The following is a 12,798-nucleotide window of genomic DNA, read 5'->3' as shown; positions in this document are numbered from 1 at the left end:
TATATATATTCATTGTCTATTTTAATAATCATTATATATCATTAAATCAAAAAAGAGAATTAATATCCTCATTTATACTATATGTATACCTTGATATACAAATTTATATGTACATTTTATATTTATACATAATATTTATATATATATATATATTTTATGCATCAAATAAGTTTCATAAAAATCAACATTCATTTTTCAATATATATACATTTATATATATATACATTTAAATACATAAACTGTATAAGGTTATACCTCATGTTATGTTGTAACATGAAAAATTTTCTATAACATTTTAGCTATTTATCGAGATTTTTATAGCATGCAATGGTCTCTTGTGATACATTCAATTTTTGTACCATATTGTCTCTTTTTCAAATATCAATATTGATGTTATATGAAAAAAGTTTACTATTTACTAAAAATATATAATTTTGCGCAAAGTAATTTTAAAAATTTGAGTTATATTTAATTTTCTACAACATTTTTATCTTTATAATAAAAAACAAATAAAAATTTTTTTTTTCTCCTCTTGAAACATGATACAATTTTTTAATATACTTATTTTGTCATTTATTTATTTATTTTTTAAATTATTTAAATTATTTTTACCAATAAAAAAAATTTTTTTTTCTTTTTAGAGCTCAAATGACGACTGATATAGCCGTAAGAAGCAATGAATATAATGGTCTCGGAGTAGAGGAATATGATGAATATGATGAAAGTTCTTCTGCTAAACTTTTTGAAAGATCACGTATTAAAGCTCTTGCAGGTAAGATAAATTAAAAATATAATAATTATTAGAAAAAAAATAAATAAATATAATTTTTATATAAAATAAATAATGTTAAAATAATTTATTTAATTTAATTAAATAATTAGTTTTAAATATATATATTTATTACATTAAGTAAACTTTTATTTTTTAACAAATTAAAATATTTTTTTTTATTTTAATGAATAGGACGATCTATTTATAAATTATTGTTCTTATCTAATTTGGAATTTATTTGATAATAAAAAGTTTATTAAGAATAATACACATTTAATAATAGGTCTTATAAGATGAAATTATCAAACTATTACATGTTTTTATTGATAAAATAGCTTCAATATGTTAAAATGATAAAAGTGTGTAGGAAGAAAATGACAAATTTTAAGATAGTATTTATTCACATAATTTTACATTTGAACAACCATTTGTTTTCTTTTACCAATATAAGATAATCATTTTCTTTTTATTGAAATATACTATATTATTTCATGTTTCTATCTTTGGAAATTATATTACACTAAAATATTTTTACAATTTTATCTTTTAAAATATGAAAGTTGTTACTACTTGTGGTGATTCTATACAACAAATTTTAGAAAACTTTGAAAATTCAAAGTCATCATCTAGTCTTATAGATTATTATGATAGAATTACTAAATTAATAAGTAAAAAAAAATTTTTTTTTATCAATAAAATATTTAATTAATTTTGTAATATTTTTTTATTTTAGATGAAAGAGAAAATGTACAAAAGAAAACCTTTACAAAATGGGTAAACTCACACTTAATTCGTGTCAATTGTAAAATTCAAGATCTTTATATGGATATGCGAGATGGAAAAATGCTTATGAAGCTTTTAGAAGTTCTTTCTGGGGATCGATTACCAAAAGCAACTAGAGGAAAAATGAGAATTCATTGTTTGGAAAATGTTGATAAAGGATTACAATTTTTAAGAGATCAACATGTACATCTTGAAAATTTAGGTTCACAGGATATTGTTGATGGATCACCAAGATTAACACTTGGTCTTATATGGACAATTATTCTACGATTCCAAATTCAAGATATTACTTTTGAAGATACTGATAATCAGGAAACACGTTCAGCCAAAGAAGCACTTTTACTTTGGTGTCAAATGAAAACTGCCGGTTATCCTAACGTTAATGTTAGAAATTTTACTACTTCATGGAGAGATGGTCTTGCATTTAATGCATTAATTCATAAACATAGACCAGAATTAATTGAATATGAAAGATTAAAAAAATCTGATGCTCTTAATAATCTTAATAATGCTTTTGAAGTTGCTGAACAAAAATTGGGACTTACCAAATTTTTAGATGCTGAAGATATAAATGTTGATATGCCTGATGAAAAAAGTATTATTACATATATTGTTACTTTTTATCATTATTTTAATAAAATGAAACAAGAAACTGTTCAAGCTAGAAGAATTGGAAAAGTACTTTCAGATTTAATAGAAAATGATAAACTTATTCAAGAATTTGAAACTATTTCATCAGATTTATTGGAATGGATTCAACATACTATTAGTAATTTAAATGATCGCCATTTTGCTAACTCATTATCTGGTGTTCAAAGTCAATTGACTGAATTTAATTCATACAGAACACAAGATAAACCACCAAAATTTACACAAAAGGGTGAACTTGAAATGATGCTTTTTACAATACAAGCAAAACTTAAAGCTAATAATCAAAAACCTTATAGACCAGGTGAAGGAAGATTAATTTCTGATATAAATGCAGCTTGGCAAGAACTTGAAAAAGCTGAACATGGTAGAGAACTTGTCTTAAAAGAAGAATTAATAAGGCAAGAAAAATTAGAACAATTAGCATCTAGATTTAATAGAAAAGCTGGAATGCGTGAAGCATGGCTTACAGAAAATCAAAAACTTGTTGCTGAAGACAACTTTGGTAGTGATTTAGCTAGTGTTGAAGCAGCTACCAAAAAACATGAAGCAATTGAGACTGATATTTATGCCTATGAAGAAAGAGTACAGGCCGTTGTTGCTGTTGCTGGTGAATTAGAAGCTGAAAAATATCATGATATTGAAAAAATTAATGATAGAAAAGGAAAAGTTCTTGAATTATGGAATCAACTTTTGGAATTACTTATGGCTAGAAGACATAGACTTGAACTTAGTATGACTATTCAAAGAATATTCCATGATATGGTTTATGTTCTTGATTGGACTGATGATATTAAGAGTAAATTAATTAGTGGTGAACTTGGACAACATTTAATGGATTGTGAAGATTTATTACAAAAACAAGCTTTACTTGAATCTGATATTAATATTATTGGTAAACGTATTAAAGATGTCAATGGACAGGCAGAAAAATTCACTCATCCAGAGGGTCCAGATAAATCTGGCTATGTACCAGTTGATGTAAATATTGTTAAAGAAAGAATGAAAAATCTTGAAGATAGATATAAAGAACTTATTGAACTTGCCAAAGAAAGAAAAGCTAAATTGGAAGATAATAAAAGGCTTTGCCAATTCCTTTGGGATCTTCAAGATTTGGAGAATACACTTAGAGAACAAGAAAAAGTTCTTAGTTCTACTGATACTGGAAAAGATGTTTCATCTGTCCAAAGATTACTTGCCAAACTTAAGAATGCTGAAAATAATCTTGATTTCCTTGAAGGTGTTCTTGGTGATATGGATAAACAGGCTAAAGACATTCAAAGAGATAATATTCTTGGGTCAGAAAATCTTGATCCAAAATTAAAAGTTGCCAGAGAATTTTATAATAATCTTCGTAAATTAGCTTTAGGTAGAAGAGAAAAACTTACAGGAAATGTTGATTATTATCAATTTATTACTGATGCTGATGATGTTGATGCTTATCTTCTTGATACTCTTCGTGTTGTTTCAAGTGATGATGTCGGTCGTGATGAAGGAACAGTTCAAGCTCTCATTAAAAAACATGATGGAGTTAATGATGAAATTGAAAGATTTGAAAGGCATATTCAACAATTGGAGGCACAAGTTGCTACATTACCTCCTGATGCAAGAGAACATCCTGAAATTAGGCAAAGACTTCTTACCACAACTCGTAGAAAGACTGAACTTGAAGAGTTGGCTAGAATGCGTAAACAAAGATTGGTTGATGCTCTTTCATTATATAAATTACTTGCTGATGCTGATAGTCTTGAAGCATGGATTGATGAGAAAGGAAAACTTCTTTCTACCTTTGCTCCTTCAGAAGATATTGAAGAAGTTGAAATAATGAGACATAGATTTGCAACACTTGAAATTGATATGAATAATCAAGCAGCTAAACTTGCAACTGTCAATGAATTGGCAAGACAACTTCTTCATGTTGATCATCCAAATTCTGATGAAATTCTTGAAAGACAAAATAGACTTAATGCTAGATGGGCACAACTTAAAGATATGGTTGATCAAAAGAGAGATGAACTTGATCGTGCTCATAGACTTGGTACATTTAGAATTGATTGTCAAGAAACTGTAACATGGATTGAAGATAAAACTAGAGTTCTTGAAGATTCTGATGAATTAACGACCGATCTTAGTGGTGTCATGAAACTTCAACGAAGATTATCAATGATGGAAAGAGATTTAGGAGCAATACAGGCAAAATTAGATGCTTTACATAAAGAAGCTGATGCCATTGAAATAGAAAAACCTCAACAAGCACAACTTATTCGTGCAGACATTAAAAGAATTCACCATGTATGGGATGTCCTTAATAAAAAAGTCCGTGAACATGAAGCTAAACTTGATGAAGCTGGAGATTTACAAAGATTCCTTCGTGATCTCGATCATTTCCAATCATGGCTTTCAGCAACTCAAAGAGAAGTTGCCTCTGCAGATGAACCACAATCCCTTGCTGATGCTGAACAACTTCTTAATCAACATTGTGCTATTAAAGAAGAAATTGATGGATATGCAGAAGATTATGCCAAAATGCGTGCCATGGGAGATCGTGTTACTCAAGATCAAACTGATCCACAATACATGTTCCTTAGACAAAGACTTGCTGGTCTTGAAGAAGGTTGGGAAGAACTTCGTAATATGTGGGATAATAGACATCAATATTTGAGTCATGGACTTGATCTTCAAATGTTCCTTAGAGATGCTAAACAAGCTGAAGTTTCTTTAGGACAACAAGAAAATTTCCTTGCTAAAGAAGAACAACCACAATCATTAGAACATGCAGAGAAAGCTCTTAAGAGACATCAAGATTTTATTACTACTATGGATGCTAATGATGAAAAGATTAAAGCTGTTATACAATTTGGAGATCAACTTACTAATAGTGGTCATTATGCTGCTGATAGAATTCATAAGAAAGCTAGAAATATTGAAGAACGTAGAGAAGCTAATAGAGAAAAAGCTATGGCACAATTAGAAAAACTTAAAGAAAGTCTTGCTCTTCAACAATTTTTGAGTGATTGTGAAGAATTAAGAGAATGGATAGAAGAAAAAATGATCCGTGCTCAGGATGAAACTTATAGAGATGCAAAAACAATTACTTCTAAATTTATGCGTCATCAAGCATTCCAATCTGAATTACAAGCTAATAAGGAACGTCTAAATGAATTAAAACATGCAGCTGTTAAACTTACAGAAGAAATGCCTGAATTTACAGGAACTGTTGATCCACAATTAGAAGATTTATCTACACAATGGCAACAACTTGAAAAGACAACAGAAGAAAAAGGACAAAAATTATTTGATGCTAATAGACAACAATTATATGTACAAAGTATTAGTGATATGAAAGATTGGGCACAACAACTTGAACAACAAATGATCAAAGAAGATCCATCTAAAGATTTAACAACTGTTAACATGGAAATGCAGAAACAAGCTATGATTGAAAGTGAAATGGTTAAGAAAACTCAACATCTTGAATCATTACAACAAATGGAACCACAACTTGAAGAAATGCATCCTGAAGAAGTTGAACAAATTAAAGCACATAGACTTGCTGTACAACAACAATTACAAAAACTTCAAGCACCACTTGATGATAGAAGAAAGATTCTAGAAAGAAAGAAGGCTGCATATCAATTCTTTAGAGATGTTGATGATGAAAAACTTTATATTCAAGAACGTTGTCCAGCAGCTAGTGCCACAAATCTTGGTGAAAATCTTTTCGATTGTCACAGACTACAAAAGAATTTACAAAGTCTTAGAAATGAAATTGATAATCATGAACCATGGATTAATGAAATTTCTAATAATGGTCAAGCACTTATTGAATCAGGATATGGTAATCCAGAAGATTTTAGAGAAAAAGTTAATGAACTTGCTAATGAATGGAGTAGACTTAAAAGGTTAATTGATGAACGTAAAGAAAAACTTACTGATTCTGAACGTGCTCACCAATATTTGTATGATTGTAATGAAGCTGAAGCTTGGATGAGTGAACAAGAATTATATATGATGCAAGATGAAAGAGGAAAAGATGAATTTAGTACACAAAATCAAATTAAAAATCACGAACGTTTACATACAGACATTAAACAATATGCTGAAACAATTAAAGATTTAGCTGGAAGAGCTCAACAACTTATTAGTGAGAAATCACCACTTTCAGAACAAATAGCTATTAGACAAAGTCAAATTGAAAAACTTTATGCTGGCTTACAAGATCTTTGTAAAGAAAGAAGAAAGAGATTAGATGAAACATTACAATTATATGAATTACATCGTGAAATTGATGATCTTCTCCAATGGATTGCTGATAAAGAAGTTGTTGCTGGAAGTCAAGAAAATGGTCAAGATTATGAACATGTTCAAATGTTACAAGAACGTTTCCATCAATTTGCAAGAGATACCGAAGCTATTGGTAGTGAAAGAGTTGACAAAGCTAATGATAATTGTGATGAATTAATATCTATTGGTCATACAGATGCTCCAATGATTGCATTATGGAAAGATTCATTAAATGAAGCATGGGAAAATCTTCTTGAACTTATTGATACAAGATCACAAATGCTTGAAGCTAGCAGACAATGTCATAAATTCTTCCATGATTGTAGAGATTGCCTTTCAAGAATTGTTGAAAAGACACATGCTATGCCTGATGATCTTGGTAGAGATTCATCAACAGTTGGTGCTTTAACTAGAAAACATCAAAACTTCTTAAAAGATGTTGAAGCAATTGGTGAAAGTGTTAGAAAAGTAGAAGAGGATGCAAATAATCTTCGTGATTCTTATGCTGGCGATAGAGCACTTGATATTGCTTCAAGAGAACAAGAAGTTCTTTTAGCATGGAAAAAACTTAAAGCTATGTGTGATACTAGAAATTATAGACTTCTTGATACTTCTGATCTATTTAAATTCCTTAATATGGTCAGAGATTTACTTTTATGGATGGATGAAGTTAAAAGAGAAATGGCCTCACATGATAGACCAAGAGATGTTTCTGGAGTTGAATTACTTATGAATAATCATCAAAGTCTTAAAGCAGAAATTGATGCACGTGAAGAAAACTTTAATCAATGTATATCTCTTGGACGTGATCTATTAAATAGAAAACATTATGCTAGTGCTGAAATTGAAAAGAAATTAATTAAATTAACTACAGAAAGAGCTGAAATGATGAGAAGATGGGAAGATAGATGGGAATATCTTCAACTTATTCTTGAAGTTTATCAGTTTGCTCGTGATGCTGCTGTTGCTGATTCATGGCTTAATGCTCAAGAACCATATCTTTTGTCAAGAGAATATGGACGAAACTTAGAAGAAACTATAAATCTAATTAAGAAACATGAGGCATTTGAAAAGAGTGCTTCTGCTCAACAAGAAAGATTCTTAGCACTTGAAAAATTAACAACATTTGAATTAAAACAAATGCAACAAAGAGATATGGAAAAAGCCGAAGAGGAGAGAAGAAGAAGAGGTTCAACTCCATCAAAAGGACAACAAAGAAGTTATGAAACTTCATTCCCTCCCACTTCTGAATTAAGATCTCAAACATTTGATGGTAAGTTTTATTTTTTTGATATGTTTTTACCTATGTTGCATTGTAATTATATTTATTAATTGTTTGTCATTGTCTCTTCCAGATCGTTCGAGAATGCCATCTGAACCTTCTAGTTGGCGCATGTCGTTATCTCGTTCACAGAAATTTGATAGTAAAGATATTCGTGGTATGTTGTCATGTTAAATATATATATTTTATATTTACCGAGTTATTTTTTATTGAAATAATATTAATATTTTCTTATTTAGGCACTTTCAATGGAGATGCATTTGAAGGAGTTCTTATTCGTAAACATACATATGAATCATTAGATAAAAAAGCATCTAATAGATCATGGGAAAAATTATATGCCGTTATACAGGGTGGAGAAATTGCATTCTTTAAGGATTCTAAACATAGAGAAGAAAATCAATTATATCATGGAGAGCCACCATTATCCTTACCTGGTTGTTCTGTTTCTCCAGCTGATTATTCAAAGAAAAAACATGTTCTTTCATTACGTTTACCATATGGTAGCGAATACTTGCTACAATGTGCTAATGAAGATGATATGGGACATTGGTTACAACAACTTCAATTGGCAACTGGTCAAGCATCACAAGAAGATGTTAGATCACAAACCATGCCCTCGGATTCATCTCAACCTATAACAACAAAGAGCAAAAAAGGTGGCTTTTTTAGTAGAACCAAAAAAGAAAAGAATTAGTCATTTTTTAAGTTATATTATTTGCACTTTCTATTCAAAAATTCACCATTATCATAGCGCCTTTTATTTGTTATAACATCATATTATTCTTTTAATTTCCACACCCAATTTTATTGCACTATAATCAGAATTTCAATTTTATCTATTCATAATATTTTGTTTTGTTGAACAAGACAAATTAACAACATTCCTCATATGTTACCATTAACTTAATTCTTATATTCATTTTTTCCAACATATATTTGTTGATTGTTTCGTTACATTAGAAAATCGATGGCATGATAAGATTTATTATTTAAGTTGTGTTTTAAAAAATAATTCCGTCCTTTAGTTATTATTTATGACTAAATCTCAAAAATTATCTCCTCGTAAGTTTTTCTCAATCATGAGAAATTAAATTAATTTTCATTTTTAGTCTTTGAATGATTATTGAAGACAAATTCCAACAATCATAGATATCTTTCATTTCTATAAAGTTTGATATTATTCAATAAATCAGACAATATGTGCTCAGGACTGCCGTCCAAAAAGTTAGCTTCTTTACTAAATTCAAAATGATTTCTCTAATACTCAATAGTTATCAATTATAATAACATTGTAAATTTAGTTTTTTATATTGCTGCTATACATTGAATATTGTATTTTCAATTGTTAATCATAAAAAAAAAAACCTTTTGGCACAGCCTTTATCTTTGGCATAATTAATGGCTGTTATTATGTCGATAAATTTATTGCTTTGTAAAAAATAAAATTTTTATTTAAAAGTTAATTGTATACTACATTTTAAATATTACAACTTTTATCACTGTTAAATAATATAAAAATTTGATTATTTGTATTATTGTGTACATACAAATTTTCTTATTTGAATGTTACAATAAATCAAATATAAATATTCAAATAAAAGTTTCTATAAAAAAAATATTTCGGTAAATGTATAGAAAAAAAAATTTAGATCGATTAAAGGTAGAAAACAAGCATAAAATTAGTACAAGAAATTTCTCATTGCCATCCGAATCACATAAAAAGAAATAAAAATGATAATGTGTATAAAATAAAGAGAAAAAAATTGTGTAAAAATTTTTTTTTGATTTTATTTATATATGCATTTTTAAAAAAGTTATAAATTTTATACTAAGCTTCAAAATATCATACTTGGCTTCACAATTAATTTTACAAAAAAATTTAAAATAAAATAAAAAAATGTTATACATCTTATTTTCTCTTTTATTTGTATTTAGAAGTTTTCCTTATTGAGGTGTAATCTTTCCAATGAAATTTTTCTTATATAGAATTCCTGCAAAAGATATGCTTTCTATATATGTGTGTTAAGCAAAGATAATTAAACTTACCAAATAAGTAATTTAATGTAATGATAAAATACTATAATGGCTCGGTTTGACGACAACACTTTTTCTTTACGAGAATCCTTTGAAGAAAACTATAATGATATTGAAGCTATAGTTAAAATGGTTTGTTTTTTAATATGTTTTGTTATCATTTTTATTTGTAGATATTAAATAATTTAAATTCAAGTGATATGGGTCAACGATTGGTACGTGAAGATGTCAGTTTTCTTGATTTAGCAAAATTGTTAAAAACAAGGGAGAATGAATTTGAAGATTTATTGGATAAAGGTAGAAATTTTATATTTATATAAATAATATACTTTTTAGTAAAGGAATTTCAAGAAAGACAAGAAATTATTAGAAACCTGGAGAATGAAGTTAAATTTTATGATAGCATAATATCTAATATTGAAATAACATTCCGAAATAATGTTTCTAGTTTGTTAGAAATTAAAGATAAAGCGCAAAATAAATTGGAACGTATGGAGGAGATTTCAAATGTTCCTTTAGATGTTGAAGAGTCTGTTTCTATTTCTAAGTGTATTGCGAAATCATTTGGTATTAATAACAATTATACATGGGTACCAGGTTCTGAAGAAAGACCCTATCCTACTGCCGCTATGTTATTAAATAGTACTTTTGGGGGTACAATTACAATTTAATTTTTATGTATTTTTTACTGAAATCAATTATATTTATTAACGGTACTATTCAGTTTTGATAAAATCATTTATTTGCATAAAAATAAGTAAATATGTTTTTGTTTAGTTTAATGTGCTATTTGTTAAAATTAATAGTTAACTATAGGCAAAAATTAAATAGAAAACCATCATTAATTAAAATATTTTTGTGGTGAAGACAAATAAATGTTGACTATTTAGAATATCAACCTTTGTTTTTTTTTTACAAAGTTTTAATTATCTGTATATCATAGAGGTTTCACAGATTTTGAAGATAAAAAGAATAACTTTAATTTTTTTTATGAATTTATATTGAATGAAAAAAAATATTCTAAACCGGTAATAAAATTTATTCCTGTAAAATTGTTTAAAATAATTTTATAGTATACAAATTTTTAAAGCATTCTTGAGTTGGTGAATGTACGTCTGTAAGATATTTATTAATTTATGCATAAATAAACAAAGAAAATTATTGTTTTAATCTGCCTACTGGAATTACTTTGAGATAATCTGGTGCCCGAATTAACCACTCTGGCCATGAACCAAAGTATACGGAAGCATTATAGTTCATTTTTTGTAATGCGACCCAAATTAATGATGCTCTTAATGAATTTGAGCAATATACTGCAATAGCACGCGAAGGTAAAAGACCTGCTTTTTTGAATATTTCATCTAATTGTGTTGAATTTTTCCATTTATCGATAGACCATTCATAGACCTCTTCAATAGGAATATTTTTTGATGTTCGGATGTGTCCAAGAATAAGATCACTATCATCTAATCCATTAAATTCCTTAAAATAAAATATTTAAAAAATATATATAAATATTATATTACCTCAGGACTTTGAGCATCAACAATATCATATTCTTTATAATCAAAATTTGAAAGAATATCATCAAAAGTTAAGATATATTTAGGATTCCATTTTGATTTAAAATTACCCATTTTAAAAAGAAAGTTACTTATTCCACTTTCTGTATGATATTTACTTGATGTTAATTGTAATTTTTTCCATTCAATCATTCCTCCATCAAGTATGGAAATTTTTTCATGTCCATATAATTTAAAAATCCAAAAGGCATATGTTGACCATATTATTTCACCTTTATCATATATTATTACATGACAATCATCATCAACTCCAAGACTTCTAATATATCGTTGAAATTGAAGTGGATGAACAGGTACACCAACATGACTAAGATTTCCATAATAAAGTAATTTTGCTGATTCAATGTGTTCTCTTCTAAAATCATTCTTTGATTCATCAACTCTATCAGATGAAACTTCAAAAATACAAATTTTATTTTTTGCTGTTATTTGGTTTAATAATTCACTACCATTTATTAATACTTCATATTTTACTTTATCACTACTCTCTATATCATCAGAGTTAATTTTTTTTAAATTACCAAGTACTGTCTCACTTCTAATTTCTTTATCTTTGATTAAAATACCTTTTTCATTTATTTCCTGTTGATATTTTAATTTTATAACAATTGATGTTAAAGTTATAGCTAAAGCTATTGACATAATAAAAACAATTATAAGAAGGATGTAAATTTTTTTGTTATAAGAAGATTTTTTCAATAATTGTAGTGACTAAAAAAAAATCAAGTTTACAAATTTATATGACCTAATATTTATTGTTAACGACCTTTATGTTGTACTAGGTCAAATTTAAAATTATAATTAACTTACATCAAGTGGTGAATTATTAAGCATAGATCTTTTAAGACGTTGTAAGCTTTCAATATTTGCTGTAGGAGGTAATGGAGGTGGAATCTAAAGTATATATAATTATATAATAATATTTAATAAATATACTTACATCACTTATTCTTTTAATATTATTTTTATCATATAATGTATCAGGATCTTCATAAGTTGGTCCAGTTTTATCATCAATAACTGTATTATAAGTTTGATGTTGATTAGAAATATTTGGATCAACTGTTCTAATAAAACAATTTTGTGGAATAGAACGTGGTAATGAATTTTGTATGGAATATTTTTTATTCCTATTTTGCCATACTCTATCATCAGGATAATACATGTTAAATTAAATTTTTTTTAAGAAATATTTATAAATGAAAAAATAGGGAAAACAAATAAAAATTGTATTAGTAAATTATCTTTAACAAACTATTAAAAGCCCATCTAATTTAACAATATAAAATTTTTCGACATATTACGCCTTCAAAACTAGGTAAATTTTTTAAAGAGAAGGACAAATAAGTATTTCTATCACCCTAAATTTCTTTTGATCTCATCGTAGCAAACATTATATACACTTCTTA

At 27.4% G+C, this 12,798-nt stretch overlaps 3 protein-coding genes across 3 annotated transcripts; 2 read left to right on the top strand and 1 right to left on the bottom strand.

Moving 5' to 3' along the window:
- Nucleotides 1-648: 648 nt before the first annotated feature.
- On the top strand, nt 649-8,466 carry SRAE_1000116700 (Spectrin beta chain, erythrocytic; the record flags this gene model as incomplete). Its single annotated transcript, XM_024648089.1, has 4 exons — nt 649-772; nt 1,506-7,760; nt 7,843-7,926; nt 8,009-8,466. The coding sequence occupies 4 exons, from the start codon at nt 649-651 to the stop codon at nt 8,464-8,466; spliced, it is 6,921 nt and encodes a 2,306-aa protein (XP_024502102.1).
- A 1,388-nt stretch (nt 8,467-9,854) lies between these two features.
- SRAE_1000116600 (Mediator complex, subunit Med4 family-containing protein) lies at nt 9,855-10,477 on the top strand (the record flags this gene model as incomplete). The annotated part of the gene is made up of 3 exons (XM_024648088.1): nt 9,855-9,938; nt 9,980-10,103; nt 10,143-10,477. The coding sequence occupies 3 exons, from the start codon at nt 9,855-9,857 to the stop codon at nt 10,475-10,477; spliced, it is 543 nt and encodes a 180-aa protein (XP_024502101.1).
- Nucleotides 10,478-10,964: 487 nt separating this feature from the next.
- On the bottom strand, nt 10,965-12,554 carry SRAE_1000116500 (Sulfurtransferase; the record flags this gene model as incomplete). Its single annotated transcript, XM_024648087.1, has 5 exons — nt 10,965-11,288; nt 11,333-11,877; nt 11,926-12,100; nt 12,200-12,283; nt 12,330-12,554. 5 exons carry the CDS (start codon nt 12,552-12,554, stop codon nt 10,965-10,967), a joined length of 1,353 nt encoding a protein of 450 aa, XP_024502100.1.
- Nucleotides 12,555-12,798: the final 244 nt, after the last annotated feature.

This window comes from Strongyloides ratti, assembly GCF_001040885.1.
Source record: "Strongyloides ratti genome assembly S_ratti_ED321, chromosome : 1".
NCBI classification, from domain to species: Eukaryota; Metazoa; Nematoda; class Chromadorea; order Rhabditida; family Strongyloididae; genus Strongyloides; species Strongyloides ratti.
This window is presented reverse-complemented; position numbering and strand designations above follow the sequence as displayed.